Here is a 24,012-nt window from a genome sequence, read left to right as displayed (position 1 = left end):
GATATGGTAGACAGGAAAGAAGGAAATACCAATATCACATGGGCCACAAAAATGAATGGGCATATACATATGTTTATGATCATACAAGGTATTGTGCATTATATTATTATTATCCATGAATTAATTTATTCATCATTAATACTACTACTACTACTACTACTACTACTACTAATAATAATAATAATAATAATAATAATAATAATGTTGTGTGCAACATCACAGGATTCAAAATGAGGATGGGTAGATGTGTGCATTATGCATTTCACATAGGTCTTCACTGAATCCTTATTTCCTCCTTTTTGGGATGCCCAATTGTATTCACCAGCCACGCTCAATGCTACAACCTCCACTCACTTGAGGAGAGTGCTCCTCCAAAACATGCAATAATATGCCACCATGCTGCGAACCAAACTCTGCAGACATGAGCCAGAGGAGGACACTTTGTGCTCAGCTGTAAGCGAGCAGACCGCAGGTGCCTAACTGACCAGCAGGGGTCACTATGATGAGACATTGCAGCTAACTGAGTCCCTCCTTCCCTAGGCAGATATGGCTGCTGCCAGCACTGGCCACTTCCCTACTGACCCAATGTGTGCATGGCTGTGTGGGTGCATGTCGGGCACCATGGACGTATCTGTGCACTGCTGGCCTAGCAGGAGAGAAGAGGAAAGTTAAACGCAGCTTTGAAACAAGATGAAAACAATGCTAAACTTTGCTTTGCTCGACGATGAGGGAGGGATTGGGGAAAAAAAGAGGAGAGAAAATCTTTTCGCTTTCCTTCGGTGCAGCTGCTCTGCAGCCCGGTCAGACATGCGCAGAGGAACGCCGGGCACGGCGCGCAGCGAGCGGCTCGGCCGCAGACCGCGGCTTTCCAGAGCGGCTGAAGTACGGCCTCGGCCCTCCTGGCTCCCTCAGCGCGCGGCATTGTCCGGAGCGCAGCTCTGTAATTAGGGGGTTATTTTAGAAATGCGGGGCGGCGGAACGGTCCACGTGGGCCATGCGCCTCGCTCGGAATTCCTCAGGAGAACATTTGGCTCAGCAAACAGCGAGAGAGTGAGGGAGAGAGAGAGAGAGAGAGAGAGAGAGAGAGAGAGAGAGAAATGAGCCAGACACTGGCCTTCAGCACTGTGAATGCTGTTATTTTGTATATACTAGTTAGGTGAAGAGCAGCTCACAGGGCCCATACAACACACTGTGAAGGACCTCAAGAGGTTCCCCTCACACTAACTGCGAGACTTGGGCTGGGTTTAGGGCTATTTAAATATATTTTTAAAACTCTTTAGCTGTACTATTTTGAAAACACTTCAACACATCCCTGAGAGTGACCCCTTACTCTGCTCTGCGCACCAATGTTTGGGATGTGATCACTCAAAAAAAGGTTGCCAGATCCAGACAGTGGTTCGAACGACCGCATTCGAATTAAGAAAATACATCGGCCCCACTTTACATTGAGGGGCCTAAATACCTTCTGCGCTCATGTGATAATGGCACTGGTACAGATTTCAGGCATTTAGTAGCAGATGCTTTACATAAACTCCATTTATACAGCTCGGTATTTACTGAAGCAATTCAGGTCAAGCCCCTTGCTCAAATATACAGCAGCAGTGTCTCACATGGGAATTGGAGACCTCAGAGTTACAAACACAGTTTCCAAAACCGTTGTGCTACATAGCCATCCCAGGATACAGAGTGTAAATAATGTGTAAGTATACATTCACACCCAGTATACTTGGTTGGCATATGTCAAGGATCCTCCAGTATGGCCCTCAAGACCCATAGTGCTGTTTTTTTTTCTCTACCCAATAGATAATTAATCGATCAAAATACCACTGATTGGCCAGGGATTTAACTCACCTGGTGTCTCATGTTTAAATCAGTCCTGAACAGAGGGGATGAATGAAAACCAGCAGCATACTGGCCTCAAGGGCCAGATGTGAGTATCCCTGTTATACGTCTGGTACGTTTGGTAGGGACCCCAATTTAAAGTGGGGTCCCTACCAAATATACAAAATATATATATGGGTTGCAGAGCAGCACCGAAGAAAAGCGAAAAGATTTCTCTCCACTTCCTTCCGCAATCCCTCCCTGCCTCAGCACTGAGCAATGCAAAGTTCTGCATTATTTTAATCTTGTTTCAAAGCAGCTTAGATATCAAAGCTGCCTTTGCTTTCCTCTTCTGTCCTGCTAGACCAGCAGTGCACAGATACGTCCGTGTTGCCTGACATGCACCTACACAGCCATGCACGTCAGTTGAAGTGCCCAGTGCTGGCAGCAGCCATATTATAACATAGCATTGTGGGAAGAGGGGGGACCTGGGGTTTTGGGCCACGCCCGTGCCACCTGGCACCCCAAAGCGTCTGGAGCGCAGCTGGAGGAGCTTACGGCAGATGTTTGGCCGTTCACGAGGCCGCGTGATTGGCCTCAGCTGGGCCGCACACTCTCTCAGATCTCGTCGTCCGCGGTGAGAGCTTCACCCGTCCGCTACGCATCGCGGGGCAGGCCGCGCAGGGCGTCGCCACACGCGTGCGACTGGCGTTCGGCGTGCGGTGCAGGCCTGTGTCTGAAATGTAATCATGGCAACAAAATGAAAAAGAACCAAGCAAAGGCGTAATTGCAAAGAAGTTATGCTGCGGATCATTTAAAGTTCAAGTGGGTAATCTAGGGAAGAGTTTTCTGTAATGCAGTTACCTCAAAACGGCAATTTAATCCATTAAAAACCTCAGAAGGGAAGAACACAATCGCCCACGTACAAGCTTATTTTTTTTCAAAGCAGCAGTTTCTCCCCCGCTCTTTCTTCCCGCTCTCCCCCTCATAGCATCAGAGTAGCCCATATCCCTGCCCTGAGAGAGAAACTATGTAGAAACTTTGTTAAGCACAACAATGATATCCAGCACTGACACCCAGGCGACCTGTAAATGACCTGAGGCGTTTACAAATTACCCAGCCATTCTGCTGAGGCGTTAATCCAAAGTCCTGACACAACGTCCGTAAAAAAAAAAAAAGCTCCCTGGGAGTAGAGATATCCTGAAACTGGTTCTCTCGGGTTGGCCATTTTCCTCAGTTTTAATAGTATAAATAAATCCTGAACCACCCACCTCCAACCGCTGCATGGTGAAGTTCTGGCTCAAAATGGCCGCCTTGAATCACCCAGATGGGTGCTGCGTATTGCGGCTGTTTTAAGTGAGTTAGCCACCCTGTCTCTACACTGTGGAGTCCAGAGATTTATGAAAGTTGCTATGAAAATACAGTTCATTCTTATCAGACTGTACTGAGTGAGATATTAAAATATCAGCGCATAAATGTTTAAAATTAGGAGCAAATTGTGGGTTTCACTGGCTAGTTTTATTGGGTAAATTCACACATTAACAAAAACACAAGAAAGGACACAACAGAAACTCCTTTTGAGGCCTGGTTGTCTCTGTTTTTATTTATAATTATTTCATTATTTTTCTTTTTTTTGGGAGAGAAAAGTATGCAATCATCTGCCCTGACACCAGATCTCTGCTATCATGGAATCTCCCATGATTCCACGATGAACCACAAATTCAGAACCAGGATGACCCGAACCTAACCAGCGTGCCGGGGCCACCGATGATCTCGACTGTCACCGGCACACTCGGTGGGTGTTCCGGGGCTAGCAAATGTCAGGGTTCGACTTAAAAAAAAAGAATGAAATACATAACATGGCGCGCATCCACTAGCTAATAATGACAGACCTCTCCCTGGAGGAAGCAGAACAGACGGATAGTGTTCCGTCTCCAGCTCCAAGTTCCATTACTTTCACAGAATTCGTTCCCCCAGCCAAGTTTCATATAGGCTGAGCGAGTTAACACTCAGTATACTTTGAAAGCCCACAGAAGAGGGAAATAAAAGCTGGGGGGGGGGGGGGGGGTTGTGGAGTAGAGGAAGTGGAGACAATGGAAAGATAATTTACTTAGATGTTTAATTTATTATTTTCCTCACACCACGCATTTTTGATTGTTTCCCATCATTGATTCTAAGTCCACGGATTTAAAATGCAACGATTAGCATTATTACTCATACCAGTAATGTCATAACCAAGTCACTTAGGCACAAACAAAAGGCCCATAATCATAATCTCGACTTCATTGCAAATGAGTTGTTTTATAAATATTTGTAAGCAGCTTAAACTTCGGCAGTGGTATTGCTTCATCTCCGCAGTACAGTTCCAAAAACTATTTTAATATATCTTGACTAATGCCGCCTTTTTAGACACATATCACCCAAATACACGGTATGCTTTGCCCATCTAATTAAATACTCACAGCACAAGAATGCGAAAACATTTTTTTAATTGTCTTTGTAAGACACCGACTGGGTCTTCAGACGTTACTGCCGGACAGGGAAGGAACCCGGCCAGCTGTCACTCAGGTGATCGAGCAGCAGGATGACGGCTGTGACGAAGCTCCTAAAATGGCGGCACATCGCGCCCCGGAGGAAAATGTCCGCTCTGGAGGGGCAGTGCTCACGCGGCCAGGTCAACGTTCTTAACGACCTCTGGGTGGCGTAACGCCTGTGCCGGGTAGGCGGAGGCGGGGCGCGGCTGACAGGTTTTAGGCTCGTTCCTGTGCGCTCACAAGCCCGGCAGTGGGTTGGCATCCCGTCCGGGCCTTCCTGTGCCCACAGCCTTGTGCCAGCAGGGTTTGGGTCAAAGGCAATGTTTGGTGACCCCAGGCTTGAGACACAAAGGTCCTGTCCTGTCTCTGTCCCGATTTGAGCTCAACAAACTGCACTGAGTGGCCAAATTACTGGGTACTGAATTCAATACTGATCCAGAATGGTAGACAGTTATCTCCTATAGAAAGGGACCCCAACCCTGGTTCTGGAGAGCCTCAAGAATCCACACAAGATTACTTAACTGTGATCAACTGCTTTAATTGATACATTGCCTGTTTTATGGGAAATGTCTTCTTTTACTCCTAAGGGAAATCCAGAAAGTATGCAGCTAAGCTCTGGCTTCCAATGCACAGTCAGGACAACTGCAGTCCAAACCCCCATGCACCCCCCCCCCTGCCTTCCCCACACCCCTCCTCATATTTCCACACACTGCTGAGCATTTATGCTATCTGTTTCCAAAGCCCTCGCAATGGTAACCCAAGAATGCAACCGTCACTGAAATCTTTTCATTTATACAGGAAGAATTAAGCATGTTTGAGATGAGGAATACAATCCCTCCACCACCACCCCCAACCCCCCCCCCCCCTCTCCAGCCACACATACAGCTCTGTGCCTGTGTAGAACTGACCATGTGTTCACATTGAGTGTGGGGGTATGTGTGAGAAGGCATGTAATACATGCACTATTTCTGAAATCCAGATTAACAGTCTAACACCTGCTATTCATGCTAGTTAAAACCTACTTATCACCTTGTACTGAGTAAGTAAACCTATCTATAAAGGGAGATACTGAGAGTGAACCCTTTCCTCTACTTCAAAGTGATATAATGTACGTGAAAGTATATGGCATTATGTGTGATAACAATCTGGTCTTACTTTTACACTCCAGCATTTACCAGACACTGCCTGCTCTTTATCAAGAGAAGCTTAAACACTGTTCACATACAGTTCATTAGGCGGGGCTGGGTGTTTCACTAGAGCAATTCAGGTTAAGTACCTTTCACAAGGTTACAATGGGCCTTAGAGCCTCAGCTGGGACTCTTTTACCCAGCAGCCTTTGCAATACGAGCCGAGCTCCCTGACCATCAGGCTACACCTCTCGATCTGCTAGCTTCAGTGTCAGTTTTCCGTTAGCCCCCGCAGTCCGAGAGAGAGAGAGGACGAGGAAGAGGAGAGCGGGAGGTTATAAATAAAAGCAGAAGTGACGAGCCCCTGTAACTTTCCCTGTCTTTAATTACCGCCCGACGTCCTCTGAAAGCACGCTCTCTTAGAGCGGTGCCACGACTTCCCCCTCAGCGCTGCCGTCGTTCGCGTATCCAGCGGTCTTTCTGTCACAGTCTACAGACACGATCGCTTTCTTCTTAGCAGTCGCACTCCCCCCCCAGCCGCTCCCCCCCCCCCCCCGCCCTTTCCACCGTTCCTCCTCTGCCCCAAAATGAGTCCCGCCGTTTCACAATCCTCCTGGCCTGTCTGCCGCGGTCTCAGTTCCCATAGCAATCAGAGAGGACCCTGGTGTATCGCTACCTCACTTAGGAATGTCCTGAGTTCTTGGCTTAGAACATCCCTCAAACAAGCTGGAAACCACCGCTGTTTGATGAATGGATCGAGGAGACAAAGGCCGCTAAAACATGCTAATGGCCAGCTTTGTCACGAGGAACGCAGTGCCTAAGCAAACTGCAGTTGGTGATAAAAGCTCGCGATAAGCTCTGTGATACGTTTCGGTGCGCTTTGAAAACCCTTTTAAGAGACCTAGCTTAAGGACAGATCCTATATCTCTTGTACACACGCTAATTTAATTGGTCTGGTTTTGCCATATGACACATTTCAGCCAATCACAAGTAAGTTCAGGCCCCCCCTGGTGCATGTGATACATGTTCAAAAAAATAGAGCAAGTGTTTCTCAAATGATTTTACCCTTGCAGACAGTTGACTTCTTCTCAATCTGAACTGCACTGAATTCCTTGCATTTGAATCTCATGCATTTCAACAGGCGCAACGCGTTAACAACACGTCATCCATGAGGAAGGACATCAATTGCCTCGGGACGCTCTTTGATGCAAAGACGCCGCGATTTCTCCATAAAGATCTGTAGTCGTACCCTGCAGAAACGCATGGATTTTCACTCGATTCAAAGTGCGACTGTCTTCGCTCCGAGCCAGTTTCTCCTCATCAAAATAGTGAATTCCTTTCTTCACTTACACCCCACATGCTTTCTTCTGTACAATTTGGAAAACAACAGAGTATGAAAAGAATTCCAACCCCCCTCCCCACCCCCACACCACCATCTCCGTGACCCAACCACCCCCCCACCTCAAATCTTTATTTTGGAAGTCTCTGTGTTGCTCAGAGTTTTTTTGAGCTGTAACCAACAATAACAGCATCCCATAAACAACACTCAGGCAGATTGGGGGGGGGGGGGGGGAGCGCTGAGGGATCTTGGCTTCAGGAGAGGGTCTTTGGCAGGTTCAGCTGAGCCCTGAATGTCCTCGCTGTGGCATTGCTGAGGTATGATGTCAGTTCCTGGACATGCTGGGTCTCTCTAGAGCGCCTGTTCTGATCTCCTGTGGCCCCATTTCCACTGATAATGGGGGGGCTGTTGAAGGGCTGGGGGGTGCATGGGGGGTGACCGACGGTCCTGGAGTGACACAGGAAGTAATTGGAGAAAACCTATACCAGGCCAGCAATAATCCACAGATCTCCATCTCTCTTTTCTGAACCGTGACTGAAATTTAAAGCCATGCTACAGTCGTAACATTTTTCATTCTTTTACTGTTCTTTTGGGTTTGCATTTTTTTATTGGTCTGAACTTAACAAAAACAAATGCCAGACATGAGAAAAGATTTTTTTTAAAAGCAGACCGGAAATTCAACAATGAATTATGTGCTTGAAATATGATGTCGTCTTTATGAGATTAAAGTGAGAAGTGAGTTTAAGATCAAACACACACTCGCAGCATATTTCATTTATATAAGAATATAAAGGACTGCAATAGAAAAGAGCCTGGGAAAAAGCAGTAACCAATAATTTCGAGTTTTAGTTAAACCTAGTCCAACATCGTAGGACAAACATTGATCATATTGTATCTTTGAGCAAACACTGCCATCTGGTGGCTAAATATATTATATCCACCACCAGGATTTAATTAGTTCTTATTATATAATAATATTTCCATTCTGAATAGTCACTTCATTTCAGTTATCTCAGCTTTAGCCAGGACCATGTGAGGAAAAAAAACATTGGGGGTCTGTTTGGGATAATATGTAAATCTCTACCCTTCCAAATTGTTTTTCCTTTTGTATTTGGTCCATTTTTGTGGTTTTATACTTTCCGTTTTAAAACAGAATTTCAATTTAGTGCAGGAGACCACAATGGGCATGAGAAAATTCCTCAGTAAATAAAATATGTTATTACCACTGTCCTTTGTTGATAACAATGACAAAACACATGAATACGAATGCTACTAAAACAATGCAGAAGAATATATACATTTCCACTCAGATTCACAGATGGTTAGAACTTGATGATGCAGAAATAATATTTGCTGATTCCCAAACTAGAAAGTTAAATAAATCTGTTTCGGGAGAGAGGTGGGACTGGATTGGCAGTCCAGGTGCACTTTGGCTGGTGCACTCTGTGTTGCCATGGACACCAGTCCCGCCCAGCTTCTCACTCCACTCCTGAAGATTAAAACAATTGAATAAAGAGGTACAGAAGAAAGTAGGGAATCCTGCAATCCCATAATTTACTGAACAACAAATTTAATCAGTGCAGCCACCACAAACTCTAAACACGATAATAACGTATGCATTTTCTTAAAAACTCTGATTGCCCCCTTGATCCTCTTGAGACAGTTCATCTGAAATAGTCTTTGATGCAGAAACACAAAGTTGTTGGGTATTAACACGGCCCTGGACTTCACCTCCCATGAGCACCGCTGCCAAGATTAAAAATCAACCCAGAATCAGGGTAGGCAACCGGTCAGATTTCTGCCTCCTCTTCCTCCTGGCACCAAAAATCTCTGCTCTCATGGTCCTCACTTTGACTTGAATGGATCAGACCAGATCTTCACCCCTGGAGGAGCACAACACAAATACTTAGGGTGATCAGGTCCCTACTGCTGAGAGCATATTCTGCCTGATATGCAGTAGATACTTCCCAGAGGAGACATTTTTCACAAAGATTAAATACTACTACACAGTAAAATTCCCGGTGTTAATTCAAATCGAGCAGAGTATATATGAGCCCATTAGGGACCATAAGTACTTCCTAAGAGTTAATTTAACACTGACCATTTTACAACGCATTCATGTGGACGTACGTTAATACCTGCCCACTGTTTTGTACAGGTGCACACGGAATATAATCTCATTCAGTCCCGAGGTTTTATATTAATAATAAAGATATATAGATTTGAAGATTATTATTAGTCTATTTTCCCTGCCGAAAATCACGATCTCATACGGGCTGTCATGTCATATCGTTTTATTCCAACAACATGGTGTGGCAAGCGTTTTTGCAAAAACAATAGCTAACTGGATGCGTGACGTTTGGTTAAATTAGTCGATTACTACATTAATTACTATTCATTCCGTCGAGTCAATTTCACCAAACGTTACGCATTACCTCATTTGTGAAATTGCTCTGTACTTTATTAACTCCACGCTGCAGGTGTGACAGCCCCGTGACAATCTAATGTTGTGCTCACTGTGCAGTTGGCACCGCAGGTGTAAAGGCACTAACTCACCTACGGGTTGGACATCCGCTTGATTGATTCCAGCTCGGTTCGTGGTCTGAACTTGCTCTGTTTAAAAATAAAAAAATCATGCAGGCTAGGTAGGATACTCATTATAGAGGACTCACATTGCCAACTATCCAGCTAATTAAACACACACGTGATAGGTTGGCTAGCTGTCGATCCACAGATAACTGTGGATATCAATAAATCCCAACATGGATCACACAGAATGGTTAAACAGATTATCTGTTTGGCTGGTTCAGAAAGTACTGACTGGACCTAGGGTTGAAACAAAATGCTCACTGCTCTATGGCTACTATTGCTAGCAAGCGCACCATAAAATTAGCACAACAAATGAAACGAGTCACTTAGATTGGCTACTTACTGTACTCATGTACGTGTGTCATAGGATAAAAAAATATCGGATAGAAAGCGGCTGCAACCGCCGTTACAAAACCTGCAAATATTAGAGTGGTTCTCCTATTTCGCGACATGTTCATTATCATTCTGGTACTTCTGTGTAGTCCACAAGGACAGGAGCACTCTCTGTAACTACTTCCTGTGTAAAAGTGCTACACTAGCTCATAGACCGTAACTACACACTCCCTCTAGTGGTGGGTATGAGGGACAGTTTAGATGAGAAACAGTGCTCCCTCTTGCGTATAGTAAAAAAAACTGTCCAACAGTAGGAGGATGCAAAAGAGTCAAAGTCCGCTAACTTCACCATTAGTGTCATAAAATTGGGTCAAATTATTATATTAATACTTTATCTCCCTGGACATCAGAAAAATTGTATTTTGAACAATGTATCCTCCCATGTGTGTTTTAGTTATATACTTGTTTCAGCAAAATTTAAATAGTGAAATATATGACTGACAATGTATAGTAGGACGTCTTACAAATTAAAAAAATTACATTTGAAAAAAAAAATGGACTCTAATCTTGTTGCTTGCAGATCAAATCTAACAGCCTCTGTATGCACTGTGTCCGATTATGACTGCTGTTCTTGACCAATAATCACTGCACAACATCATGAGCCTTATATTCAACTCCTGCTACTCATTCTTATTCATTTGGAAGACATTATTATCCGGGGAAACATTCAATTCATTTGATGTAATTCATTGTTTATATAAGAGCAATATACTGCATACAACAGGACTACATTTACCAAGGAAATTAATGTTAATGATCTTTTCTCAGGGTACAACAAGAGTGCAAGCCCCACTACATAGTTACTACATCATAGTATTTCCTTTGTTAAATGTTTACCAGGAAAGTGTAGATATTTTAGGTAAAGTGAAAATAAACAACTTCAATGAGATGGTAATTATTAGCTTTTTATTTCACAACGATCACATTCAAAGGGCAACAATATATCTGTGAATAAAATCTCTCAATAAAGCCTTCACAAAATTATTTTTTTCATATTTACAAAATTAAAATATTTCATATTTACAATAAATAATCATTGGTTATAACAAACTATTCTTTGGCAACAATAAGAAAGGCACACAGGAAAAAAATGGAATTGAAAAAACTAACTAGTAGTTCATGGAACACGTTAAAGAGCTTTAAAATGTGCTGAGCATAGTATCATGGAGAACTGTATCAAAAGGAACCAATGAACCAATAACACCAGAAACAGATTTTCATTCTATCGATGAATAATTCTGAAACTCAAATTAACTTGAGCTGAGCTCCCTTTAACTTATTGCATGTGTCTATTGCAGATCAAAGTAAAGAGCAGGGTGGTCTATGGTTCTGCACTGGTGTCTGCGGCTCTGTGGGTGGATTGCAGAACAACACCTGGTCCTCCTCTTGGTCCCTCATTTTTTCCTCTAGCTCCATTTCCTGTACTCTTTCAATGCTTGAATCAGAAAATTCATCGAGTCTCTCCACAATCCTATACTCATTTGTCTCTCTTGTTTCCTCCTCACCATTGCTTTTCTTTTCTTGCCATTTTGTCTCACTCCATTCCTTCCTTTCTCCAGCTGTCCTGTCTGCTTCTGTGAGCTTCTCTAGCTCAACTCTTCCTTCTGCCTCCTCCTCCTCCTCCTCTAGCTCCGCCTCCTCCTCATCCTTATTCTCCTCTTCCTCTGACGCCCCCCAGCAGTAGAACCCGCCCCGGTTTTCCGCCACCATCTCCTCCACCTTCTCCAGCAGCAGGGAGACCTGACCGGCGTTCCTCCAGCTGTGCAGGGTGTGGTACCTGTTCCCGCACCTGTGCACCAGCCTGCGGAGGCCCTCGCTCCTCAGAACGTGCTGCTCGACGCTCTCCCCCAGAGCCTCCGCCCAGGTGAACAGCACCAGCGTGTGCCGCCACGCCCGCTCGCCGAGCGCGGCCATGTGACGCCTCACCGCCCGGCCGTAGCTGGCCGTGAAGGAGAGGTACGCCGGGATGACCAGGAGGAAGGCGTGGGGGCCCGGCGAGCACTGGGCCGCTTCGCGCAGGGCGTCGCCCACGGCCTCGCCCCCGAGGTGCCACCTCGACCCTGTCACTTCCACGAGAGAGACCCGCCTCCCCGCCGCCTGGCCCCGCCTCACCGCGCCCTCCTCTGCCACGGCCTCCATTTCTCCCAGGATGCTGTTTCCGGCCGAGCTGTTAGAGGCCCAGCTCTCTCCCAGCAGAACCAGCCTCAGCTCAGACAGCCCGGGATACTCTGGGAATGATGGGAATGCTGTATAGGCCTGACTGGGAGACCCTGGAGACAGTGGGAATGTTGGGGAAACTGTAGTGGGAGGCTGTTCAGGGCTACCTTCAGCAATCACTGAAATCACAAGAGAAGGCATATTGTGAGGTTGTGCATTTGATGTAATTAAAAAAGTTCTCTGCATATGATAATATTCCATCAAAATTAATTGATTATTGCATTCTTAAAAACATTTTAAGAATTGTCAGGGGGTTGTTTTAGAAAGTGGCTGCATATTGCGGCAGGTATGACACTACATGGATAAATAATTGTGGAACAATTATACACTGATAACTGAAAATAGTCAATAGTGATGTGATCACGAGCAATCTGTGTATATGGGATGTGTTTTTCTTTCCCCTCACTGCACCACTTCACAGTTAGATATGGTACAGGAGATTTCCTATATTGAAAGGGTGACAACTACAATAAAAATACAATTAAACCTAAGATGTTATTGGAGAAAAAGTGTAATATTTCCCTGGAGTTTCCTACTGACCAACTATGATAAGCCTTTTAGAGCAAATTTATAGCATCTTTTTTGTGTTCCACAGAATTTTAAAAAGTGGTAAGAAATCATAACTGTAATGGATACTACAGTGATAAATGTTAAAGACGTTACGGTATTATTAGCACTATTTATTAAGACCTGAAATACTAAAGCACCCTATGAGTGGTGAATGAGAGGGACTTACCGCCAGCTGGTTTATTAGGGCTCACGCTTTGAAATGGTTTAGGCACATTAAGCTCTGTCTCCTTTCTCAGTTTCCCACTCCCTCTTATCTCCTTCGCCTGTTTCTGGAAGCTTCTTTCCTTACAACCTGCTCTCTGCCCAGTCACAGCATTCTGTGTCCTCCTCTCCTTCTGAGCGTCCTTTCTCTCTCTTTTGGAAATCCTCCTCTCTCTCATCTCCTCGGTCGGCAAGAGGTCATTGACTCTCTCATTGTCTCCGCAATGGTTGAGATTCTTCTCATTTGACCCTTCCTTTGCTCTGTGTCTCTCTTTCTTCCATTTGGGCTTGTCCACCTCTTTCTCCTGCTCTTCGTTCTTCTGTTTGATGACTTCACCCTGTCCTTCCCTCTCACTGGGATCAGAATCATCTTCTCTTATCTCCTGCTTCTCTTTTACAACCCCTGCTACCCCCTCCTCTGTCTCACCTGCTTTTATATGTAATGCTGTAGTGTTGCCTTGACTGGCTTTAACTTTGTTCTCTTCTTCTTCATGTATGGTTGTTATGCTGTGTTTGTTCTTATGCCGGACTACTTTATCCATCTCCGTCTGAATTTGTGAGATTTCGTCCTCTTTCACATAATGCAGAGTGATGTCCTCCTTATTGTCTTCTTCTCTTTCCCTGATGTCTGCCATTTTCAGTTCTTTCCCCATGTACCTCAGTTGTAGCTCTTTGAGCTGATCCTCAGTCACTTTGAGCTTGTGGTAAAATTCAGACTCTTTCTGGTTTAGCTCCATTTCATGGGTTTTTACCATCTCCTTAATCTCCCTCTCTTTCTTTTCACAGGTCCTTTTTAATTCCTGAATCACAGCCTCCCTCTCTGAAACCATCACCATCAGCTCTTCCTCTTTGATTTTTAATTCTCCTTTATAGTGTAATTCCTTCTCTACAAATTTTTTTTCATTTGGCTTGGGAATTAGCTTGATCTCTGCGTCCCTCTGTCTTGCTCTTTCCTCCAGAGGTTGTCTGTTTCTTCCCGCACTCTCATTGTCCACTCCATCTATCCGTGTTATTACTCCTTCCTTGTTCTTCAACTCCTCCAGGTAATTCAGATTGTTCTGGTCAACCTCCCGCTCTTTCTGAGAAATGGCCCCTTGCAGCTCTTCTAGTTCCTTCTTGTATTCCTCACACCTCTCTTTGGTCTCTCTCAGCTCAGCCTCTCTTAGAGAGATCAGTCCCTCTGGCTTCTCTATTTGCTCCTGAGCGTCTTCGTACTCCTCTGTAATGGAAACCAAGCGCTTCTCACTGCCATCATACTTCTGTTTTAGTTCATTAAGATGTCTTTCTTTTACCTCCATATCTGTCTCCATCACCTTCAGTTTCTCCTCATAAATCTGGTTTACCTCAGGTCTCATACTCCTCTCTAAGGCAAACCAAATTTCTCTCACTCTCTTCATTCTTTTGTTTTAGTTCATTGATCAATTTTTCTTTCCCCTCCAGGACTGAGTCTATCTCCTCTATCACCCTCCTTTTTTGCTCATCCAGCTGTTTTACCTCCTCCATCTCCTCCTGCATCTTTTCATATTTCTCTTTCCATTCCTCTTCCCTCTGTTTTTGGTCTTCCTCATATTTCTGCAGAGAAACCGTGATTTCCTTCTTCCTTTCCTCGATAATATGTCTCAGTTTGTCGATTTCCCTCTCTTTCTCATCATTTTTCTTCTGTAATTCATTCATTTCCATCTTCATGTCTTTTAACTCCTTGTCTTTTTCTCTGACCACTCCCATCACATCTTCGTCCGTCTGTAGCTCTTTCTTTCCATGCTGCTCTTTAATCTCATCCCTCTCTTTCACAGTTATGTGAATTCTTTCCACCAGTTCTGCTGACTCAGTCTTTAGCTGCTCAATCATGACCTCTAGTTTTGCCCTTTGGCTTTCACTGTGCTCATACCTCTCTCTCATTTCCTCTACCTCCTTCTCCTTCTCCTTCATTTTCTGTTCCAGCTCCTCTGCTTTCTTCCTCAGTTCATCCTTCAGTCTCTTTTCTGTCACTTTTGCTCTTTTTTCATTTTCCTGTGCTTGATCCATCAGCTCTGAAATTCTTTGATCATTCAGCTCAAGTTGAGCTTCTTTTTCTGTCAGAATCTGTCTGCTTCTCTCTGCCTCCCTCTCATTCTCCTCATCCTTCAGTTTCATCTCCAACTGTATCTTACTCAGTTCCTCTTCATAATGCTGCTTTATGATTTCCATCTCTTTGTCTTTCTTCTCATTTCTTTCTTTCATTTCTTCGATATATCTCTTCTGCGTGTCATTTCTATTCTCCATCTCCATTTCTGTCTTTTCAGCCCTTTTTCTCTGCTCCTCTTTTTCTTTTCTGTAGTCCTCACACCTCTTTTTCATCTCCTCAATCTTTCCATCTCTCTCCAGACGAATGTTCTCATAACTTTCTTCAAGGCAAACCAATTTTCTCTCGCTCTCTTCATTCTTTTGTTTTAGTTCATTAATCATTGTTTCTTTCTCCTCCAGGACTGAGTCTATCTCTGTCTCTCTTACTTTCCTTTTCTCTTCATCCATCTGTTTTACCTCCTCCATCTCCTCCTGCATCTTTTCATATTTCTCTTTCCATTCCTCTTCTCTCTGTTTTTGTTCCTCCTCATATTTCTGCAGAGAAGCTGACATTTTCTCCTCCTTTTCTTCAACAATGTGTCTAATTTTGTCAATTTCTCTCTCTTTCTCATCATATTTCCTCTGTAATTCATTCATTTCCATCTTCATGTCTTTTAACTCCTTGTCTTTTTCTCTGACCACTCCCATCACATCTTCGTCCGTCTGTAGCTCTTTCTTTCCATGCTGCTTTTTAATCTCATCCCTCTCTTTCAGAGTTATGTGAATTCTTTCCACCAGTTCTGCTGACTCAGTCTTTAGCTGCTCAATCATGACCTCTAGCTTTGCCCTTTGGCTTTCACTGTGTTCATACTTCTCTCTCATTTCCTCTACCTCCTTCTCCTTCTCCTTCATTTTCTCCTCCAGCTCCTCCGCTTTCTTCCTCAGTTCATCCTTCAGTCTCTTTTCTGTCACTTTTGCTCTTTTTTCATTTTCCTGTGCTTGATCCATCAGCTCTGAAATCCTTTGATCATTCAGCTCAAGCTGAGCTTCTCTTTCTGTCAAAATCTGTCTGCTTCTCTCTGCCTCCCTCTCTTTCTCCTCATCCTTCAGTTTCATCTCCAACTGTATCTTACTCAGTTCCTCTTCATAATGCTGCTTTATGATTTCCATCTCTTTGTCTTTCTTCTCATTTCTTTCTTTCATTTCTTCGATATATCTCTCCTGCATGTCATTTCTACGCTCCATCTCCATTTCTGTCTTCTCAGCCCTCTTTCTCTGCTCCTCTTTTTCTTTCCTGTAGTCCTCATACCTCTTTTTCATCTCCTCAATCTTTCCATCTCTCTCCAGACGAAAGTTCTCATAACTTTCTTCAAGGCAAACCAAGTTTCTCTCGCTCTCTTCATTCTTTTGTTTTAGTTCATTAATCATTGTTTCTTTCTCCTCCAGGACTGAGTCTATCTCTGTCTCTCTTACTTTCCTTTTCTCTTCATCCATCTGTTTTACCTCCTCCATCTCCTCCTGCATCTTTTCATATTTCTCTTTCCATTCCTCTTCTCTCTGTTTTTGGTCTTCCTCATATTTCTGCAGAGAAGCTGACATTTTCTCCTCCTTTTCTTCAACAATGTGTCTCATTTGGTCAATTTCTCTCTCTTTCTCATCATATTTCCTCTGTAATTCATTCATTTCCATCTTCATGTCTTTTAACTCCTTGTCTTTTTCTCTGACCACTCCCATCACATCTTCCTCCGTCTGTAGCTCTTTCTTTCCATGCTGCTCTTTAATCTCATCCCTCTCTTTCACAGTTATGTGAATTCTTTCCACCAGTTCTGCTGACTCAGTCTTTAACTGCTCAATCATGACCTCTAGCTTTGCTCTTTGGCTTTCACTGTGTTCATACCTTCGCTCTCATTTCCTCTACCTCCTTCTCCTTCTCCTTCATTTTCTGTTCCAGCTCCTCTGCTTTCTTCCTCAGTTCATCCTTCAGTCTCTTTTCTGTCACTTTTGCTCTTTTTTCATTTTCCTGTGCTTGATCCATCAGCTCTGAAATTCTTTGATCATTCAGCTCAAGCTGAGCTTCTCTTTCTGTCAAAATCTGTCTGCTTCTCTCTTCCTCACTCTCTTTCTCCTCATTCTTCAGTTTTATCTCCAACTGTGTCTTCCTCAATTCCTCTTCATAATGCTGTTTTATGTCTTCCATCTTCTTGTCTTTTTCCCTGAGCACCCCTTCTATATTTCGGATCTCTTTTTCTTGCTCTCTTAGTTTTCCCTCATTTTTTGTGTTAATTTCTCTCATTTTCTCCTCATAATTTTTCCTCAGCTCTCCAATCTCTTGGTCTCTCCCTTTTCTTTTCTTCTCATACATCTCTGTTGTCTCCTTCACCTGATTCTTCATCTTCTCATTTTCCACTCTCCACACCTCTTCTCTCTGTTGCTGCTTCTTTTCAAAGTCCTGCTTCAGAACCTCAGTGTGTTGCTCTCTCTCCTGAAGTCTGTGTTGTAATTCCTCCACTTCCCTCTCTTTTTCCTTATACGTTTGCTGCAAGTTGCAGAATTCTCTCTCTTTCGTTGCATTCCTGTGTTTCAGTTCTTCTGTTTCAAGGTCGTGCTTCTGAATCTTTTCTTTGATTTCTGCTTCTCTTTTCTGCAACTCTTTTGTTTTCTCTTGGTTCAGTTTATTCAGCTCCACTATTTCTGTATTTTTATTCACTATTTCTGTATTTGTATTCTGAATTATCTCTTCATTTTTCTCTTTCAGGGCTTTGATCTCCATCTCTTTCTCTTCTATTTTTAGCTCATTTTCAACCTTGATATACCCCTCTCTTAGCTTGTACTCCTGGTCAAGAATTGCCACGATTCTGTCGTTTTTCTCTTTCGCTTCCTGTATCTCCATCTTTAATCCTTTGTCTAGAAGCTTCCTCATCTCTGTCTGCCTTCTCTCCTCCTCTTCCTCTCTCCCCATCTCTGGCTTTCCCTCCATTTTGTCCCTTTCCTTGGGTTTCCTCTCAAAACTCCACCGGCTTTTCCTTTTCATTTCCGTCACATCCTTACATCTCTCGTCCTTCTTTCTCACCAGTTCTCTTATCTCCTGCGTCAGAGGCGTAAATGGCTGACCGCCATTTCCCGCCACCAGATCTTCCACCTTTTCCAGAAGCCTGGTCACCTGCGCGGTGTTACCTGGCTCCATGCCGTTGATGACATGGTACCTGCCCTCGCACCTCTTCACGAGCTGGCTGGCTTTCCCCGAACTCTGGACGTGCTGCTCGATGGTGACGCCCCGCCTCAGTTTGTCCTTGCCCGTAAACAGGACCAGGGCGTACCTCCAGGCCTCCTCACCCAGAAGCCCCAGGTGCTCCGTCGCTGCCTGCTCGGTGATGTCGGAGTCCACGCCTACGACCAGTAGGAGGGCGTGGGGTCCGGGCGGGCACAGAGTCACGCTCCTCCGGATCTCGTGCCGGACCCTCTCGGGGGTCCTATTGCACTCCCAGCCGGGCGTGTCCACTACGGTGACCCAACGTCCCGCCACCTCAGCCTGTGCGCTGAGGCACTCCTCTGTAACCCTCCCGGCCTGGAATGAAACTCCGCCCAAGATGGCGCTTCCCGCCAAGGTCTTTCCGGTCTCCCGCTCGCCCAGCAGCACCACCCGCAAGTCCGGGAGGCGGCGGCCACGCCCTGGGGGCCAACGTGCCTCTACCTCCTCTCTCCAGGTAACAAGGGACCCATCGCCTGTCAGACACAAAAAATAACCCGGCCGGCTGAGTGAATTCAGCATCCCTGGACCCATGCAAATGCACTCCTCAAGCCTCCCAAGGTATTATATGAACCATATTGCGGGACACATATGGAAGCTTTTGAGAAAGTACAAAGAAGAATAACTAAATTGGTCCCTGTAATGAAATGTAAAAGTTATGAGGAAGGTTACTTCATTTCTTTAGGCTTAACAGAAGGTGACTAAGGGGGATTTGATTGAGGTGAAGAACAAAATATTTTTCTTATTGTTCCGTTAGTAGATCAGAACAGGGTTGGTGGAAGTTAGAAAAAGATAAATTACACCCAGATATCAGGAAGTTTTTTTTTAATGCACAGAAAGTTTAAAAATCAAGTTTCTCTTTCTTTATGGTTGTCTGGACATCTTATAAAAAGAATTAACGCAATCAGATTGAAGTTATATTTTTTTATCCTGATTATATGTCTGTGCTTGAATACCCAGTGTAAATTTGCTCATTCAATCAGAAGTGCTGAATGAAAACCAATCACAGTGACCCAGAAGAGTGACCTCACCAGCAAATATCTCTTGCAAGGATTCTCCTAGCTTCCTCACTTCTAGTAGCCTCTGGTTCCGCCTCTCCTCTCGAGGGCGCCACCCCCTGTCCTCCTGCTCCAGGCGCTGATGGACCTGCTCCATCTCCAGAGGAGCGCCGCCATTTGCAGCCACCATTTGCTCCACCTTCCGCAGCAGCTCCACCACCTGGGTGGTGTCGCGTCCCCTGGCCTTGCTGTTGAGGACGTGCCACCTGTTCCCGCATTTCTCCACCAGGAGCTGGAAGTCCGCCCCGCCCTTACGGATCCTGCCTTCTATGGTGGAGTCATCCGGATTGTCGTCCTGGGTGAAGAGCACCAGGGTGTGCTTCCAGACCCCCTCCCCGAGGAGCTCCATGTGCTCCTGGATCGCCTTCAGGTACATCCCATCCATCGAAGCGCAGGCTCGAACCACCAACAGCAGGGCGTGGGGTCCAGGCTGGGAAAGGGTCACGCTCCGCACCGTCTCCCATTTCACCCAATCGGGCGTGCCGTTGAGAGGGTAATACCACTCCCACCCGGGGGTGTCAACGATGACTACGCGTCTTCCAGCCACATCGGCCCACCTCTCCATGCACACCTCCGTTGGGCTGCCGCAGGTGAACCCCCCCTCCTTGATACCCAGGATGGTATTTCCCGCAGAACTTTTCCCCGCCCCCTTCCTCCCCAGCAGCACCAGTCTGATCTCTGATGGACATTGAGCTTCAGGAGGAGGTGTCTGCGTCTCCTCTCTCCCTGACGCTGGTCTCACGCCACCTGCAGGAGACGGAGGGAAGGGGCAGCTGATTCCCATTCTCATGCCTGGTCACATATAAAAATCTGTAATGGTGCTTATGCACCAGGTTTAGTGCCAAGTAATTTACGTCCATAGAACACTTTCAAAAGAACTTCCCTATTTTTAGCCTTTGTCTGTCTCATCCCAAACAAGGAAAATTCAATTGTGAACTTGAACTGACTTTCAGACAAATTCAAGTTCCACGTACTGCAATTTTGGGAGCGGACTTTGGCACCTTTTCTCAAAATGCTTTTTTTCCACCAATCACAGATCTCAAGTTAAATACGGTATGACACAGGCCGTGTGGTTTCAGTTTGCTTGTTTCTATTTGCATCCTTGGGTGATAACATCACTGTCTGAAATTTCACTTATATCTTCAGCTTGCCACACATGGGGGCCCAACACCCTATTAAGTGTCTTTACATGCTTCAAGTGTTCACTACCTGCATATGTACTGTATGTGTACTTATGAGTGTGGATGTATATTTCTATTGTGTTAAAAAATGAATGTGTGTGCATGTATTTGTGTGGGCCCTTGTGCCCTCTATTTGTTTTTGAACTTCACTTTATACCACACTGTCACATTGTACAATTCCAGCCCACCGTTGTATAGCAGACTGAACAGATATCTACTGATGTAGGATAACAGAATCCCAAAAAAAATATATAATTATTCCCCAAAAAATGGCCAGGAGGCACAAAAACAGCCAAATCTGGAAACTCACCACGAAGTGGCGCTGGCGATGGCACACTCGTTTTGTTCCCTCGCTCCGTCTCTTTTTCTCGCTCTCCATCTCGAAGCTTTTTCCTGCTGAACATCGCAGCTGTCGCAGAATTTTCCACATTAAGCTACAGAGGCTTCAACACTCCTACACCATGAAATAAAAAACACGTTTGACTTTGTTCCCCAGACAGTTTTTCGACATGCGTCACGGCTGCGAGGCTAATCGACGCTGAGTCATGACGCGATTACTTTTCTAACTACAATAGATCACTGTTTTGTGCTCATCGAATTACCCACATCAAGAAACTTTAATTTCTCCACCAATAATCACTGCTATACTGACCTCCATTACCAACGTCATTGGACACCAGCTGACCTCACTGGTGGGTTGATTCATAGACAGATTCTGGGGCAGTTCAAATTATCTCAGGATCAACAGCTGAACGACTTAAACTGGAACATGTGGATCACGTGTGGATTGACAGGTGAGATGAATAAACTGTGCAAAGAAAGCATTCTTAAGGAGTCATTGCGTTCTCTGTTTCAGCCTGGCTCCCCTTACTACACCATTTTGAAAAATGCATTCTGGGGTGGGTAAAGTGGGTGAGTCCATCTCATTTGCATAAAGCATTCTATGTGCAGATTAATTTGTACAGCGTAGCTGCGCCAGGCTCATGAAACTCAGATCAAACTGTTAAATGAGGCGTTTCAGATCAAATATGAATCAAGATTCAGAAATTACCTATTTCTCACCTCGTATGCTTTCAGAAACATTTAGTGGACTGTTTAGGGGGAATATGAGAAAGTATGGAACAGGCCGCCATTTTTCTCCAGCTGGAAAAAAACGTTGGCTCGAAACCTAGCCAAATCTAACCAATAAGGTGCCGGCAGTGTTCCGTTGTATTTAAAGATAAACAGACAAATTTGTGGTTTGGCATCAATTTTCCAGCTGGATGTCTTGATTGACATCTACTTGATACAGTAGTATTTCCAAAGAGGTACTCTGATATCACGATTGGGGCAGGGCCAGAGATGAATGCAGAAAGCATTTTTCAAACATTAGAGGGCAGCACCCAGATATTTTCTACCATTTTTTTCTGCCAAATTATATTATTTCAGAAATGTTAAAATACCAGCATGAATTAAAATGTTTCATTATAAAGTAGGCACACAAACATGTTTACTGCTAAAAAGGGGAATCTCTGGTGTAATTACACTTTAAATTGAGTTTTAAATCATACACACACATGTTTTCAGGTAATTTTTAGTAGTGTTCTTTACATTTGAAGGTTCTGAAAGTTGAGATCTAAGGATGTTTGATTCTATAGATACTTATATTGTCTGCCTTCAATATGAAATCTTTGAAATATTGTAGCATATTCAAAAACACATGCCTTCTTGTTACAGAGCGACTGGAACCATCTGAACAAATTGAGCAGACTGTATCATTCAACTTGGAGTCCCTCTTTATGAATATTGATATAATTAATATAGATTATAATTATTCATATAGATCAAGAGATGCAACAAGAACTTCACCCAGCAGACATGTGTCATTCTGCCCCTGCAGTGCAATTTTCCTTGAGGTCTATTACTTTTTTTAAATTGTTGCTGTTATTAGCTTGTTTTTAATACACAAGTTTTTGGCTCCCATGTCTTAGAGCACGACTCAGGGGTCGATGAAATGGCAAAAACACAGAATGGGTGAACGTCTTTCACTTTCGCTCTCACCAGAGAAGAGCCTTTTTCCACTTCCACTACTACCATTGTGAAAGACCCCCCTCCCACATCTCATTGAAAGTGAACACGTTTTTCACCGAGTATTAATAATTATAACACTCTTGTTTCATTCTAATTATGATATTAAAAAAAATATATATATATGACTGACCTGCTGAGTCTCAATTGAGTTAGCAAGGACATTTCTGTTATTTATTTTTGAAAAAGCACCATTTACTTTTGCATTTTAGGGCACATGCTAATGCGTGGCTGTGGTGACCCAGCGCCTGGAATTTAACTGCGGGCCTACAGGGAGGCAGTGCATGCGACGCAACTGCGATGATTCCAACTCACCCGGGTTACCAGCTGCGGAGTGACGTGCTCCTGCCCGCCCCCAGCCCGGTTCCGGCAGCTTCTAAACAGTGGATGAACGGCGGACCGAGTGGCGTGACCAAGAAAAGCAGGGTGTGTCTGCTTCTCTCCACTCCTCCCTTCCTTATGTTCCCACAATGCAGCTTTCTCTTTTAATGGTTGTCTTTCCCCGCCGGCTGCATGCAGAGTGTGCTTCCCCTTTGGCTGCAGGTTTGAATGGAGCTCTGATGCGCGGCGGACCGAAGCGCTGCAGTTCCGTATAGCGCCATGCACGGCGACATGCGGAACTAGATGGTGGCGCCTTGTCACGTGACACACCTGTGGTTTTTTTTTGTCATCCCACACTGTAACGCAGGAAGTTACACGGTACATTTGTGCAACAGAGAGAGAGAGAGAGAGAGAGAGAGAGAGAGAGAGAGAGAGATAAGACAGAGAGAGAGAGAGAGAGAGAGAGAAGACAGAGAGAGAGAGAGAGAGAAGACAGAGAGAGACGATAGAGAGAGAGAGAGAGAGAGAGAGAGAGAAACAGTCTGTCAGACAGGAAACAGAAAATGCTGTGGTCAATGCACTCTGTTTGAGCTTGAAAAATCCTCCCTGTTTTACTTTGTGAAACATTAGCAACACTCTGGCAATCCCTTAACAATTTTAAAAGTATTTCTGAATCAGCTAGTACTGACCCTCAGCTGAGTGATGGTTATTTTAGCCATGTAACCATCAAGGAAATAGAATAACAGGTTCATCTGAGGGGCACATCAGTAATATTTTTTAAATATTTCATGTATCATTTATAATTTTTACATTTGATCATACAAGATGTATATTTTTACATTACTGCTAATTATTTGCTTGGTATATACGATGTTACTGATATAAAAATATTTAAATTAATTAATTAAAAGTTGTTTCTGATCATTGTTTGAGATATTTTATGAAAGAACAGTCATTGTAGGAGCTAAATATCATAATATCTCAAAATTGACAGGTCCAGCCAAAATTGACCCCCTTAAAGAAATTGAAGTTACAACAAATATTCACGCCTAATCTGAAGATCAGGTTCAACTACCTCATAAAATAAAAAATAAAAACAAATATTGCAGACATGGACAGGTTACAGTCACACATGAAATGAATGAAAGAAGATACCAAAGTGTTTGTCCCAAAATTGTCCCAAGGATGTGCCAAGATTGAAATTCAAAAATCAAAACACAGCACGTATTTGCTAATTATAAGTTTATCCTGTGTTTTGATAATGTATAAATAATCATGTAACCAATGGATTAGTTCATGTAGTT

The 24,012-nt window shown here is 44.1% G+C and overlaps 2 protein-coding genes across 2 annotated transcripts; both read right to left on the bottom strand.

Moving 5' to 3' along the window:
* Positions 1 to 7,387: 7,387 nt before the first annotated feature.
* On the bottom strand, positions 7,388 to 9,937 carry smim20 (small integral membrane protein 20). Its single transcript, XM_035424753.1, has 3 exons — positions 9,754 to 9,937; positions 9,378 to 9,434; positions 7,388 to 8,704 (listed from the first exon to the last, which is right to left on the bottom strand). The coding sequence occupies exons 1-3, from the start codon at positions 9,872 to 9,874 to the stop codon at positions 8,667 to 8,669; spliced, it is 216 nt and encodes a 71-aa protein (XP_035280644.1). The 5' UTR covers positions 9,875 to 9,937; the 3' UTR covers positions 7,388 to 8,666.
* A 750-nt stretch (positions 9,938 to 10,687) lies between these two features.
* si:dkey-185m8.2 (trichohyalin) lies at positions 10,688 to 22,999 on the bottom strand. Its single transcript, XM_035425575.1, is given in 7 exon segments — positions 10,688 to 12,139; positions 12,757 to 13,574; positions 14,146 to 16,738; positions 16,740 to 18,557; positions 19,113 to 19,886; positions 20,631 to 20,774; positions 22,703 to 22,999. Coding segments are annotated over 6 exon segments (7,134 nt in total). The 5' UTR covers positions 20,725 to 20,774; positions 22,703 to 22,999; the 3' UTR covers positions 10,688 to 11,102.
* Between the last annotated feature and the right edge of the window lie 1,013 nt (positions 23,000 to 24,012).

The sequence above is a fragment of the Anguilla anguilla genome, chromosome 7, assembly GCF_013347855.1.
Source record: "Anguilla anguilla isolate fAngAng1 chromosome 7, fAngAng1.pri, whole genome shotgun sequence".
NCBI classification, from domain to species: domain Eukaryota; kingdom Metazoa; phylum Chordata; class Actinopteri; order Anguilliformes; family Anguillidae; genus Anguilla; species Anguilla anguilla.
The sequence above is the reverse complement of the archived record's forward strand: the minus strand, read 5'-3'. Positions and strand labels throughout refer to the sequence as shown.

Coding starts and splice junctions, on each gene's coding strand:
- smim20 (XM_035424753.1), bottom strand. CDS start 9,874: ATGATAATGAACATGTCGCGAAATAGGAGAACCACTCTAATATTTGCA. Junction 9,435..9,753: donor GACACACGTACATGAGTACA/GTAAGTAGCCAA, acceptor ATTTTTAAACAG/AGCAAGTTCAGACCACGAAC. Junction 8,705..9,377: donor AGCGGATGTCCAACCCGTAG/GTGAGTTAGTGC, acceptor GTGCTCCTCCAG/GGGTGAAGATCTGGTCTGAT.